Source organism: Corvus brachyrhynchos, unplaced genomic scaffold (assembly GCF_000691975.1).
Source record: "Corvus brachyrhynchos isolate BGI_N302 unplaced genomic scaffold, ASM69197v1 scaffold48, whole genome shotgun sequence".
Lineage (NCBI taxonomy): Eukaryota > Metazoa > Chordata > Aves > Passeriformes > Corvidae > Corvus > Corvus brachyrhynchos.
In genome coordinates this window covers 5,955,096-5,969,057 of record NW_008240027.1, presented here as the reverse complement: position 1 = coordinate 5,969,057, position 13,962 = coordinate 5,955,096, and the positions used below count along the sequence as shown (strand labels likewise).

Genomic DNA, 13,962 nt, shown 5'->3' with positions numbered 1-13,962 from the left:
CAATTCCTTGCAAATGTGCTGTTAAAGTTCTCATACTGTCTGAAGCAATGTAGAAATACATTTATCTTCCCAGTTTAACTGGATAAAAGTAAAAAGGAAGAATGCAATCACATCAATGTGGTGAAAAGTGCAGCAATGTTGTTCAAAAGGAAAAGCAACATGTTACATAATAAAATTTCCACTTGGAGCTGGCTAATTAGATCTGGCCACTAAAATGTACCACTTAGCAAATTGGTGAAAGTGTAATGTGAAAATTCCTAATTGCATTCAGCAGTGACAGCACTGCTGTGAGAGTTGAGTCTTGCTGTACTTTAATTTCCTTTCAGTGTGGAGATGTTGGTAGCTGTGACTGTACTGAGATGTAAGGCTTCCACATCTGTAACTATACTGAATCTTTAAAGGCTCTGAACAGAGCAACTTCTATATATTTTCAGTTGCCTTGAAAAAATCCATTTTGTGTGATTTTTTTTTTTAGAGAAATCAGGTTTTTTGTCCATACAAATTGTGTTTTAGCTCTAGTGACAGCACAAGGGTTAGAACAGTATCTCTTCTTTGACAACAGGAGTAGGAAGGTTCTGAAGTGTCTTTTCTTTGTGTTCCTACCGGAACTTCAAGGGGTGTTGGCACAGTTCCATCCAGCTGCTCCAGAATGTAATTTACTTCTGTCAGAACTGTGGAAGTGAATTTAAGGCACCACTGACGGTTGTGTAATAGGCTCTATGTACCATAGGCTCCTATGGAATTCCTGGTGGTCCTGGTTTTTAATGTAATTTAGAGGACTGGTAGTTTCTCCAGCATGTGTGCCTAAAGAAGTGTGGCCTGCTTCATCACTGAAAAATGCATATTCTGGGGGATTAAATTTGTATAGCATTTTTTTTGTCCAAGTCCAAAAGTGGACAATTGGAGTCCCCAGTTAGCTCCCACTCAACTATTGTTACTGTATCCTGCAGCCGTAGGGAGGAGAGGAGAGAGATCCAGCAGGCAGGAATTGTGCAGCAAGATTGATTTATTTAATCATTTTACAAACTCTTTAATATACTTTTTTCTTCGTAGTCTAGTTGGACAAAGGATCAGCCACCCCCTGGGTGGATTGGCTATAATCCTAAAACATCCATTGTCAAAATATTTTTCTACTGTACCATAAACATAGTTCTACAAGGTCGCAGGTGTTCATAGTTTATAGAACTCTGCTAACATCTTCTGTGAGAGAGAAAAGTATCTCACGGAAAGGAGCAAGAGAAATTCTTGCTAGCTGTAGTTTTGTATCCACAAACTATGAGTGCAATGGCAGCATCATCCTGCTCCCTGTGTTTATTATATAAAAAAAGAAAAAAAAAGAAAAAAAGGAGTGACTTTCTGGTTTTTGAAAGAGAGGATTTTGAAACTCAATTTTTAGATGGATTTTGAGGTTATAAATCCAAGGGAATGCATTGCAGAAGTGCTGTGGGCTGAAAGGCATACAAAGATGCCTTTTGTGCTTGCACATGTCATTCAGAAGCAGCTGTTCTCTCTCCTGTGCAGCTTTTGAAGCACAGGTGCCCTTGGCACTGCCTCCGAAACTCTGTCACTAGTCCTGCCCTTACCTGAGAGCTTTCATCTGCTTTGCATCTGTCTTCGCCATTAAAGTCAAAACAGGTGTCGGTTTTAGAAATGCTGCAAGAACTACGGTGTGACTGAGATTTCTGTTGTTCAGTAGCAAGATCCATTTCTTATCCATATCCAAAGATTTGGAATTAATCTCAAAAAGCCAGCAATGCTTTAGATTACAGTCAAGAATACTCTCCAAGACATTGGAGAAGATCTAGAGAGAGAGAGAGAGAGAGCGAGCCTGGAATCACATCTTAAAAATAAACATTTATCATGATTCTTGGGGTTGGTTGTTTTGGAGGGGTTTGAGCTATTGTCGTAATTGTTGAACAGTGTTGTTCTAATTTCTCTTTGACTGTTATGTGAAAGTAGAATGGCTGAAATGTTTTTTTTCTTATTTTCCATAGTCACATTGTCTTGATGCTGGCAGATGATATGGCATGTAATCCCAGAAATCCCAAACCAGCTACTGTGTTTAGTCATAAAAACATGGAGCTAAATGTCTATGGAGATGATGTGGAAGTGGATTATAGAAGTTATGAGGTAACTGTGCTTTAATTAAAACACTGGGTCTTTATTTTTTAGTGTTGGTTTAAAGATTTATGCAGCATCTGTGAAGTCTGAGAAAGTCTTTCTGTTCATATTACTGGTTTTGGGCAGGGCTTTTATTATCAGCTGATGAGTTTAAAATGCATACCCCTCCCCTCCTTGATATTTGAGTTTGTATTTGAAGTTATTATACTAGAAACATGTTTAGTATACTGCCTATTTTAAATAATGGAGGAGAATCATATTACGGAAATTTCTTTGGGAATGACTGTTCAGTGTCTCATCTTGCCAACACAAAAATTACTGTGAAAATTTTGGTGTGCAAGTGAATTGTTTATTAGGTAAATTTACTTAAATTCCTAATCTTAAGCATATGATCTTAAAATAAAAGAAAAGCCATAACCTAATCATTAGTGGAAAGCAATTACTGTATAAAAATCTGCATTCCGTCACCTTTCTTTTCATGTAATATTCCTTCATACCAGGCAGTGTCTTTACCAGTTGAGATAAAATTACACATCAGTTTCTTGATTTAGTAGTGCTGTAGAATTATTGCTAAAGGTTTATTGGATTGCATTTAAGTATATAGTGGATGTTTTATTTCTCTGAAGCATTATACAAGGAAGTGAAGACACAGAACTGGAATAGAGCTACATTCTTTTAATCATATTTTTTCCTGAGTATGGATTTGTTGCTGGCATTTGAGCAGTGTACGTGTACTTAAAGAGGAGATGGTGTTTTATAGGATGTCTGCAGTCACCATTCAGATGGAGCTTATCTGATCACTCAGACTTATGTAATTGAATTAATCTTGTTTTTTCTTTCCTGAGTTGCAGAGGGAATTTAAACTTTTGTTTTTCCATGGTAACACACACTAACATTGGAGCATTTTGTGAGTACAGGAGCAGCTTTGGCACAATGAAGCTATATGCTGACGGGTTTTTAGATAAATGTAAATGTATTAAAATTATAATGGTGGTAGACTTACTGGATATAATTAAGCAACAGGCTGATGTTAGTGGAATAAAGTAAAAGCTGCCACATGATTCTTAACCTGAAGTAAAACCTTACACAGAAAATATCTGTTTATGCAGTTTATACCATGCCATACTATGTCTGGTTAGATACCCTGCATATTTTAGTGTTCCATTATTTAATTTCTGTAACCCAGCCAAAAGCTGATCAGTACTTTTATCTTAAAAAAAATTACTTTATGCTTCTATTCATAGGTTACTGTTGAAAATTTCTTGCGTGTTTTAACGGGAAGAATCCCACCAAGCACACCACGATCTAAACGTCTTCTTTCTGATGACAGAAGCAATATTCTAATATACATGACAGGTAATTGCAGGTTTCTGTGTACAATTTATTGATGCTTGCTCAGTTGGATGGGTTTGTTGAAAGCATCAGTAGTCCAAATGAACAAAAGGATCGACCAAAAGATTTTTTTCTGGTTTTAGCGTGTCATACTAATTAAGAAAAAATGCCTGTAAAGCAGTACTAGGGCAGTGTTGTTTCCAGTTAAAATGGTGTATGTGTACTGTGCTTACTGTACTAATATTTTATTTTGCTGGACTCTCTCTGGAGAAAGAGAATTGTGTTTACCTTGTTTTAGAAAAATGATCAACCGGGTTGAATATCTTCCTTTAACCTACATGCTTGCCTAACTTCCGATTTTTCTGTCAGGCCATGGTGGAAATGGTTTCCTAAAATTTCAAGATTCTGAAGAAATTACAAATGTAGAACTTGCTGATGCCTTTGAACAAATGTGGCAGAAAAGGAGGTAAGAAATAAGCATCATTTAGATATTGAATACTGAATATCCTGAACATACTCTTTAAGTGTGTCTTACTGGTTGGCCTTGCTTACCTGCAGCAGTGATACTGTTTGTTGTCCCTAAAGCTGTGCAAGAGTTTGCATTCAGAAAGCAGAATTTTAGTTTTTGCTTTCAGCTTCCTGCAGTTAGAGCTGCTCAAATGTATTGCTTTGGCCAAACTGGCATCTTAAAACTGATCAGGGTGAGCTCCTGTTCTTAGGTTCTGAGCAGCTGCCCTGGTAACTAAAACGCAAAGTATGTATATGGTGTTTAAGCAGAAATGGGTAAGGAGGCTGTTTTATTTCTTTCAGGTACAATGAATTGTTGTTTATTATTGATACTTGTCAAGGAGCATCCATGTATGAACGGTTTTATTCACCCAATATAATGGCCTTGGCTAGCAGCCAAGTAGGAGAAGATTCTTTATCAGTAAGTAGATTTATGTGATCCTGAAGACAATTTTCAGAATGCCTTAGTTAAAAGCACAATTCCTACTGACTTTTAACTAAAAATTTCCCTTCTAATTGCTGAATGTATAAGGTATTTAGTGTGGGTTTGACAAAACTTGTAAGTGTACCGTTCCTGCTTGTTTTTGTGTGCTGTCCCAAAGAACCAGGCTAACAATGGATTTCTGTCCTTGGTGACCAGTTTATGCATTGCATAGGATAGCAAGGAATCTTATGGGAAGACTGCTCAGAGATGAGTGTGAGGAGTATTCAATTAGGACTTACTACACTTGATATAAAAGAAAACAAAACAGTAACTTTCACGTGCTGTAATTATATCCCAGCTGAATTACAGAAAGAGCAGTAGGAGAGATCCCAGCTAGACCAGAAGCAGCAAGTCAGGATTACCTGAACCCCTGCACTGCTGTAAGATACACTGGCTCTCCCGGCCCTGTTTTCAAAGTCCACAAATCCATGCTGGACCATTCAGAAATGGTTCCCTGCTTTTTGGGAAACACAGATACTACCAGGATACAGTTTATAGATAAACTGCATCGTTCAGCGTATCAGGAGTAGGTTTCTTCACAGCTAGCTATTTTCTTTGCATAATTTGCCTAAGAACAAAAAAAATTATGCATAACTTTTGTAACATGTTATTGCATTCTGTTCCCTCTCCTGAATACTGAGTTCTCTCCTGCAAGTGCCCAATAACTGCTGTGTGTTGTTTTAAAGCATCAGCCTGACCTGGGGATTGGCGTTCATCTCATGGACAGATACACGTTCTATGTGTTAGAGTTCTTGGAAGAAATTCATCCTGCCAGTCAGACAAATATGAATGACCTAGTAAGTAGAATACTCAACATACATGAACATGCTAATGCATTTAATAGTTCCAAAACTAATCTATTTTGTCTGTAGGGTTCTTCAAATGCTTTTTATGCTCCTGCTGTTTCTCTTGGAAGCAGCTTTGGAGGGAGGGGTTTTTTGCCATTGTTAAATGTAGTTGTGTAACACTTCAAGGATTGTCCTCGTTTGAAAGTGCTTTGCTGGCTACAGAAAAAATTAACCAAAATTAGCCAGATTTTGTATTTTTCATTGAAAAAATAATAAAGTATTCATTAAATATTCATTTTAATAGAATGAAGCATTTGCACATGAAAAATTTTAGTAGGAAGCTTCTAAAACCAGCTTAATGGATAGCAGACACTTCGCAGATGTGGAAAAGCAGGCATTGGTGGTGTTTTGCAAAGGTGATTAAACAGTTAAAATTCTAACTGTGCACTTAAAAATGCCTGCAGAGACTGATTTATCTGTATATTTGCTTAGATTCCAGAGCAAGATATGTCCAAATCCATCAGTGTTTGGACTTAATTATAGCTGAGGCAAACATTATTGTAGATCTCAGGTACGAAGCAGAAGGAAAAGAAGAAGCCAACCAGATAACATGTGACAAAATTTATGAAAATGCCTCTCTAGCAGTGAGATGTATACACTGGTGAGGTGACATAAAAAGTAACTGTATTTTATTTGCTCTCTTAACCCTTTATACCTGTTTCAATGCTAGTTTCTTTGTAGTCATACATTATACTTTGGTACCTTGTACCTGTAAATCCTGCTGTGCCACATCAGTGATCTAAGAGCCACCACATACAGAACACATTGTCATATATTCATTTCTGTAAAAGGAGCAGCTGCCCAAAAGTTTTATGCCACCCTCTGTCTACAGAGGATGGTGTTAGCCTGACTGCTGCATGTATGCTAGAATTCACTCTAAACAGCCCACACTTGGCAGATTTTATGTTGATAACAGAATTGATTCAGTGGCTAAGATTCAAGGTTCTTTTACTTCTATGGGAATGAAATTCTGTCCTATAATTTAATATCTTCTAATTATGGGATATAGACAACTTTAAAATAAATCTTGATAAAGAAAAATATGCAAGTTCTTTATTGATTAAGTATCTTTGTCTAGCCTGTTCATTCAAATGTCACTGTAAACCAGAAATTTAATTTGTGTTAATAATAAAAGGTCATAAAAAGGAACAGTGCTTTCTACTGTGTAAGACACTCTCTGGGAAGTGGTATAGCTGGTCTGGCCAGCAGAATGTTAATCTGATTATTGTGAAAAGTGTAGAAATTTTTTAGCTGGCCAAGTAGTTTACTTTTTGAACTCTTAGGAGAAGACACCTGACTGTGTTTTTGCTTATATGCCAAATAGTCAGGGAGAGCTGAGGAAAGTTATCCATGCTAGTAAATTCCTTACATCATTTAAGTCATCATATATCGATCTGCTGATTGTTGCTCAGGGAGTGGAGGAGCAGGGACCCAAATATATCATGATTTGTGATAATTTGTTCAAGGCCAGGCTGGATGGGACTTTGAGGCCTGGTCTTGGGGGAAGTGTCCCTGCCCTTGGCAGGAAAGTGTAACTAGATGATCTTTAAGGTCTCTTCCAATGCAGACCTTTGTGTGATCATGTATTGCACACATTTCAGCAAATGTGACCACTTGACTTTGAGTGGGTGCTTTTCAAGGCTTCATCTAAGAGTTCCAAAGTGACATATGGTTAGTTCATGGTAAGGAGATAAACCTATTTTTTGCCAGCAGTTACAGGAGGTACTCTGGCACTGGAATACATTGTTAGTGTTAGCTGGCTTAAGAACAAAGACCTACTGCTTATACAACTCTGACTTTTTAAATTAATGCTTTCCAAGATCAGGGTAACTTACGTTACTCACTACCTCGCTTTAAAATTAAATGATCTTTAGTTGTTTGATCCTCTGATATGTCAAATGTCTTCTCTTTTTGGAGTACTGTATGTTCGTTATACTACTTGTATCCCGTTACCTCTTTACTTTTCTCTAACCACTCTTGAAACAGCTTCTCTTCACATCCACCTAAGATTTGGATATTGCATTCCTGTAAAGAATGAGACATCATTTTTCATAATCCACTCCACCTACTCCCCACCTGTTCCATCTGTGTTGCTAAGGGATCGCATAAGCTGTGCAAATGACTGACTTTAGGTTTGATCACAATTCCCTGAAAATAAAGACTACATTGAAATGTCACACATTTGAACTTTAAAAATAAGATTCAAATAAATTTCTAAATGAGGTGTCATTTGTCATGAAATAGCTAAATTGTTGTTAAGAAAAGTCAAGATAACAAAATTGGGGGAGTTGTTTAGCTCTGTTTGAAAAAAAGTTTTAAAAAATATGGAAAAATTGATCTAGGAAAAAATGTGTTTAACTTACCCAGTGTTTGCCTTCTCCTTTTTTTGTTAGAAGACTTCGGTTATTAGTGTTAGTCTGCTGTGGTATAATTGGTTTGCAATCCTTTCTCACAGTGGTAGTGGATGGGTAGGTTTTTAACACTGAAGTCTTCTTCTCACTGCCATTGCATATTTTTGTTCAAATTCATACATGTTGTGGTAGTAAACTGTTGCAGGACAGGTTAGAATTAGTTGGGTGCAGTGTCAGTTTCCCACTTTCAGTGCTGATGCGGTTTTTTTGGACTCTCAAAACCTTGGCAGAGAGACTTACTTGTATAACTGCAGCATAAATTTATGCTTCAAATAGTGGGATTAAAACAAATGCTTACTTTTTATAGTTTACTTCAGAGACTTAGTTTTTATGTTTGTGCCCTTAATTGGAGCAGAGCTGGAGAAAATTGACAGCATTTTGGTGAAAATGGAAACTTTAGAGGGTTTGTGTGCATTAACAAATGGCTTTTCTATGGGAAGCGTGATGCTGATGAGTCTAGTCCATTTTCACCACAGGGAGGATAACAAGGATTTGATTTGCCCTGTCTTTTCTTTAGCAGCTGTGTGATAGCAGCCAACAGGAGAGTTGGGAGCGTTAAAAAAAGAGCTCAGTGTCTCTGTGTGCTTGTATGCTTCAGGTAAAGGTGAAAGTGAGCTGAGGTCTCCCTGGACAAGCAGCCTAATGCCATATGCTTACAGGCTTAAGATAAAAAGGGATCAAAGAGAAACTGGAATAGGGCAAAAGGGAGGAATGGGGAGATAGAATCTGTCCTCTTATGAAGAAAAGCCAGGTAGATTGGTTCCTCTCTGGGAAACTTTTTGTAATGTAGGGCTCTATTGTCCAAAGCAACAAAAGCCTGTGCATTTTGTGTCAGGCTGAGCCCAAAATTTCTGCTGGGAAGTATGGCCCGAAACACAGGTTTTGTCAGTCATAATCTGGGATAATTCAAGTTGCATCTGCACTGAGCTGATTAAGACCTGTGGTTTTGTCATAAGAATGCAACCTTCTAAGAGCTGACCCATGATGTAATATAAACATATGAGCTCTAGATCCTGTGGCTGATGGACCTGTTTGTGAAAATCATTTTGAGAATTTAAGATTAAGACGAGCACCCACGTGGAGTGTGGCATTCTTAGTCCTGTATTAAACCTCTTGTGTTAAATGTTCTGGTGGCTGGAATGTGAAGAACTCACATAACCTGTGCTGTTACCAGGTGGTCTCTGTTGTGGCAAGTGTGGTAGGACTTGTGCAAAATGGCTTTGTGTCCAAAATGCATTTGTATTGCCTTGAGTGTCTGTTGGGTACATAACAAACTTGTTACTTAATAGGCTTCCTGTCTTGTCAAGTGTTCTAAATGCTGCAACAAATCTGTCACTGTTCCATCTGCTTTTGTTAGTGCTGGTTTTGTCTTTCAGGTGTTGCAGTGTGTGCGGGGTATAGGGGATCTGCTATGTAGACAAAATACATGGGTAAAATAATTAATACGGTTTATAGTTAATTTGTACATGTCACAGGATGTCTGTGAACTTAATGTAAATAAAGCACCTTTGATACTTGAAGATCCTAATTCTGCATTAATTCTTAGGCTGTAAACTAGAAACAAGACTTATGGATTTTTCTTTTTGATTTTCAGTCAAAATGTAGATTCTTGCTTCTTTATGAAGCCTTCAACATAGCTACTTATCAAAGCTTGTTTAATTTTGCATGCCTCCCTTTGGTAAATATGAAGAATTTATGCCTACTTGTGACTTCTGGAAGGTTATAGCAGCATTGCTGTGTCTATATTCAGAAATATATTTGTGCATTTGTCAGTTAGACGTAATTGATGGTTGTCTTTCACAGGAGCATTTCTAAACTCAAGTGGCCTTGTAAGGAAAAAGGTTTTCAGAAATGCATAATCAAGATGTTTATGCATTTTAATGTGTTTGTTCAACCATTTTTTTCAGCTATGGAGCTTGTACTGAAATTAATGCAAGTTACATGTGTCATTTATCTTTTATTTTAACAGTAGTTTTGTTTTGGAAGGCGTGTGTAGAGACTGTTGATGAATGAGGGACAGGATGTGATTGTTCATCTTGGTTTGCAGTTTCAGGTCTGTCCAAAAAGCTTGTGTGTTTCCACCCCTGGGCACCGAACGGACCTGTTCCAGCGCGACCCTCAGAATGTTCTGATTACAGACTTTTTTGGCAGTGTCAGGAAGGTGGAGATCACCACAGAGACGGTTTCCTTGGACCAGGACGTGGCTGGATTTGAAAGCAAGTAAGTAGTCATTATTTAGACTTGATTTGTATAGCTTTGTGCCACAAAAGCAAAGTAGTTGTGTGACTTCCAAGGAAAAAGAACTCTGATTTTCTGTCATTTCTTACAAGGAATCAGGGAGTTAGTATGGACCTCCTACTGTGATAAAGTTGTCAGCTGAAAACATTGTTTAAAAGTACCCATTCCTTTCCTCACGCTTGTAAATAAATGCTGCTTAAGACCAAGGTGTGGATATCAACAACAAAAGTAGTTTAGAATCTTCTTTCTTCCTTGACATTTCTTCTTTAATGCTCAAATATTTTGTTACTGAAATTCCTGCTTATGGTAGTTTGCCCCCCCAGATAAGCTCTGGGTATAAGCCATTAGTTAGGTGTTCGATAACAATTAGCTTTCTATAAATCCTTTGTTTGAGTTCTTTGAATTCTCTGGCCTTTGGCATTATACTGTCCTGAGAATTTCTGTTCCTGAGATGCAGTGATTCATTTGATTGAAATTACTGGTGCAAGTTCATTGATTGAAGTTGTAACAGGGCTTCCGTTACTTTGTGCATGAAGAAAGAAGTATAAACTTCTTTGTATTTTTGGGATTGTGTTGCCACCTATTGGGAAGATGTAAAGGAAGATGTGCTTGTTCTGTAGGGTTTATTTAACATTGTACTTCTGTTTCTGTTGTGTCTTTTGTGCTTGATGATACTGCCCTGTAGGAGGGGGAAACAAAGGATTGAAATATTGTGCTATGTCAGGGACTAAATACTTTTCAACACATAAATTTATGTAAATTCTTGTCTGCCTTGTTTACTGTTGCTCAAGCTAATGGATAGCAGTTTTATTTATTTTAAAGATAACAGTAACTCTGGTCCTTGTAATTATAAATACCCTACAAGGTTTAGCATATTTTGTATTTTACCTTCATACTGTATGTATATCTGGATCATATGCATTAGTACATACCATATACATCGAAAGCTAATTTTGTGATTCCTTAGTACAGAACAATACTTAGTGACACTAAATTTGTTTTTTCACTGAAGAATAAAAAAAGCTCTTGGCAAGTAACAGACATTTTGCTAGTCAAAAACCATGAAAACTTACCTATGTGGGTTTCTAATTTGTGGACAATTGAAAGGAGAAGTAGATTTTGAAGGACTTTACCATTCTGAAACAGGAAGTGAATGGCTGGAATTTTCAGCTTTTTTGTGTGTGTGTGTTAGTTTGGTGCCAGTAGTGGAGGGATTTTGGTGCCTGACACTACTGGACTGGACTCATAGAAGCATGTTGAGAAATGGACACTCATGCACAGCGAGAAATATTATCCTTATGAAATGTTCTGATATTTAATGAAATCTGTATTATATTATCATGGTAATTTCACTTAAGTCTGTGAAATTGGAAGGGATGGGGGCATGCTGGTTTGATAGCTGAATAGTTCTCCTTTTTACAATTTTTTTAAAAAGTACTTAAGTTCTCAGTGTCTTGTTACCATTTGGAAAGAGTTTATAGACAATATGTTTTTAATGGAGGAGAAAGTATGGAGATTGTGAAAAAAGTACTGAAAAGTTGTAGAGCTTGTAATAGACAGTGATGTGGAGTCCTTAATAAATTCCTTAAACAGAATTCTGAGGTCAGTACTTCTTGGCATGACAGCTCTGTTTAGCTACAACAAATTTAAGAATTACAGCTTGAAGTGAATTTATTAAATGAAAATGTTAATGCTTTTTAAAAATGCAGTTTTGGAGCATCTGATCTACAAGAACTAGTTACTCTGGGTTTTTTTAAAAGACTATTATGAACATTACACACATCTATTTCTGAGCATGTTGAGAAGGCAAAACAAAAATTACATGATTTTTGAATGGGTACTACCACTGATTGTCCCAAATTAATGTAAGAATGATTCCTGAATGAAAGAATATTCTTAACCTTCTTAGTACCAGTTAAACCATTCTGTGCCTTTTGGGAATGTGACAACTGTTGGCACTCTCAAGTAAAACAGCTGGGGAAAGATGGGGCTATCACAGCCTGGTTTATTCCTTTTTGTTTCATTGGGAGAGAACTAAATCAAGCTTATTGAAAGTGAAATAATCCTTCCAAATTAGTTATGACTAACCTTTTTCATGCCCAACATTGTTTTAAAAGCCCTGATGAAGCAGAAGAAAGTAGTAAGAATTGAACTTGAGTCCTTAAGAGTTTATAAGAAGTATTTACCAAGAAGTATTTGGTAGATCACAAGTATATGCTACTAGTACATTAAAATTTGTATTGGTTACTGAGTGTGAAGATGTTACTGGTTTAATATTTGATGAAGTCTCGTGGCTTCATTCCTTTATGAGTCATGGCCTCTGTTTAGTCTTCCCTCAACGTTAGCTTGATACCTTTTTTCTTCTCCTTTTACATCCTGGTGGCAGTAGAATGTTACAGAATGTTTGTGTTACAGAGCATAACCAGAAAATGAAATCCAAACCTCAACTCTGACACAGTCCTAAGTAGTCTGAGTTAGATCTGATTTGTTTGTTTCAAAGCTGCAGGTGTCACACGTGCAGATAAGGACATTAAAAGCCAAATGAACAAAAGAGGTGAACCACTGATTACACAGATTATGGATAAAGAAGATGCTGTCATGTGAGGCATGAGCATGTATCAGGATTGTAGTGCTGGCAGACTGTTCCAGTTCTCATCTTGCCCACTGCTGTGACTTTGCCAAATCTTTTCAATAGAAGTTTGTTCTTTTGTTGCACAATTGCTTAGCAATTACTTGGTTGTACAGATCTGCTCACAAGCCCAGCGTGAGCCATAGCTGTGCAACCAGATCAGAACTGGCAGCTTCACGTGGAGCTCATGCCGAGACGCTTGACAAGTGAGGCCTTTGAAGTTTCCTCTGGCTTGGGCTGAGACTCATATAGAGAACAACTACTAATTAACCAAGAGAACAGGCTTTCTTTCTATCCACGTAGTGGTAGGTGAATATTTGCGAGTAAAAGCTTTAAAAAATAAAGAGAAGATTCCTCTGCTGTTTCCTTTCTTCATAGCAGTTTCAGTCTAAGCTGTATTCACTTCAAAGGGCTTGCAGCTGCCTCAGTCCTGACTGGATCTGTAGCTGCCAATTTTAGCAGAAAATCTGACAGTCTAGGGGTTCTGAGGCTTCAGATGGTTATGTTTTGTCTAAATCCCCATGGAAGTGCAAAAAGTCAACATTAAGGAGTAGAAGAAATCCTGCATCTTTGGAGGAGGAGCCTTGCAGGGTTTAGAACATGTAATAAATTAGGAGTGTGTCTCTTAAACTTGGATTGTAACTCTACAGCTAGCTGGAACACTTTCTCCTTTTCAGTTCTTGTCATGAGGAAAAGATCTGTATCAGCAGAAAGTGTTGGTAAAAATTAGGATGAATATTTCCCTTGAGGGTTGTAAGAAGTGAATTAAAGGCAGCATCACATAAAACCATCCTAGTTTCATTGCTGTTGAGAATTAGGCTTTGTATTTAATACTTCTGTTATGAAGAATTGTGATACTACTAGCAATGACTATTTTCCTAAAAATAAATAAATTGGCCACTTGTGTTAGCCTGTTACACAAGCATTCCTCCTAATTATGAGTAATTGGTTCATTTGGAGAATATTACTAGCTAATGTTCTCTCAATCTATTTCATGTGTGTGCGTGTGTTGGTGTCTCTTTCCTGTCCTTTCTTCTTTTCCACCAGCTATTTTCAATTTGATGTGCTTAAGAATTAAAGGTGCTCTTGTGTGGTCCTGAAGCCTTGGGGGATCCAGTTTATGAACCAATAGGTAATTTGTTTGTTTGGCAAGTAGATGCTGTTCAGCTCAGTGGGCTTTCCTTAAAATAAAGAGTGCCAGGGTTTGTTGCGAGATCCCCGTTCAGTCTGTACGAGGTGCAACATATTTGTAGTTATTTCAAGTTTCATAAGTCACTTTTAGGACTAATTCTGCCAGCTCACGTCGCCGGACAGCCTCCCGGTTCCTTGGCTTGGCAGGAGCAGTGGCGGCGCTGGGGCTGTCCCGCACTCCGCGGCTCGGGCAGGGCCCCG

The 13,962-nt window shown here is 37.6% G+C and overlaps 1 protein-coding gene across 1 annotated transcript in view; it reads left to right on the top strand.

Moving 5' to 3' along the window:
* The window catches only part of PIGK (phosphatidylinositol glycan anchor biosynthesis class K), a 65,156-nt gene that overhangs the window by 3,949 nt on the left and 47,245 nt on the right, over positions 1 to 13,962 (top strand). Inside the window, exons 5-10 of the mRNA XM_017743461.1 lie at positions 1,989 to 2,130; positions 3,366 to 3,477; positions 3,823 to 3,919; positions 4,264 to 4,381; positions 5,131 to 5,241; positions 9,751 to 9,923. Of these exons, the coding sequence (XP_017598950.1) occupies positions 1,989 to 2,130; positions 3,366 to 3,477; positions 3,823 to 3,919; positions 4,264 to 4,381; positions 5,131 to 5,241; positions 9,751 to 9,923 (753 nt within the window). The remainder of the gene's footprint in view (positions 1 to 1,988; positions 2,131 to 3,365; positions 3,478 to 3,822; positions 3,920 to 4,263; positions 4,382 to 5,130; positions 5,242 to 9,750; positions 9,924 to 13,962) is intronic.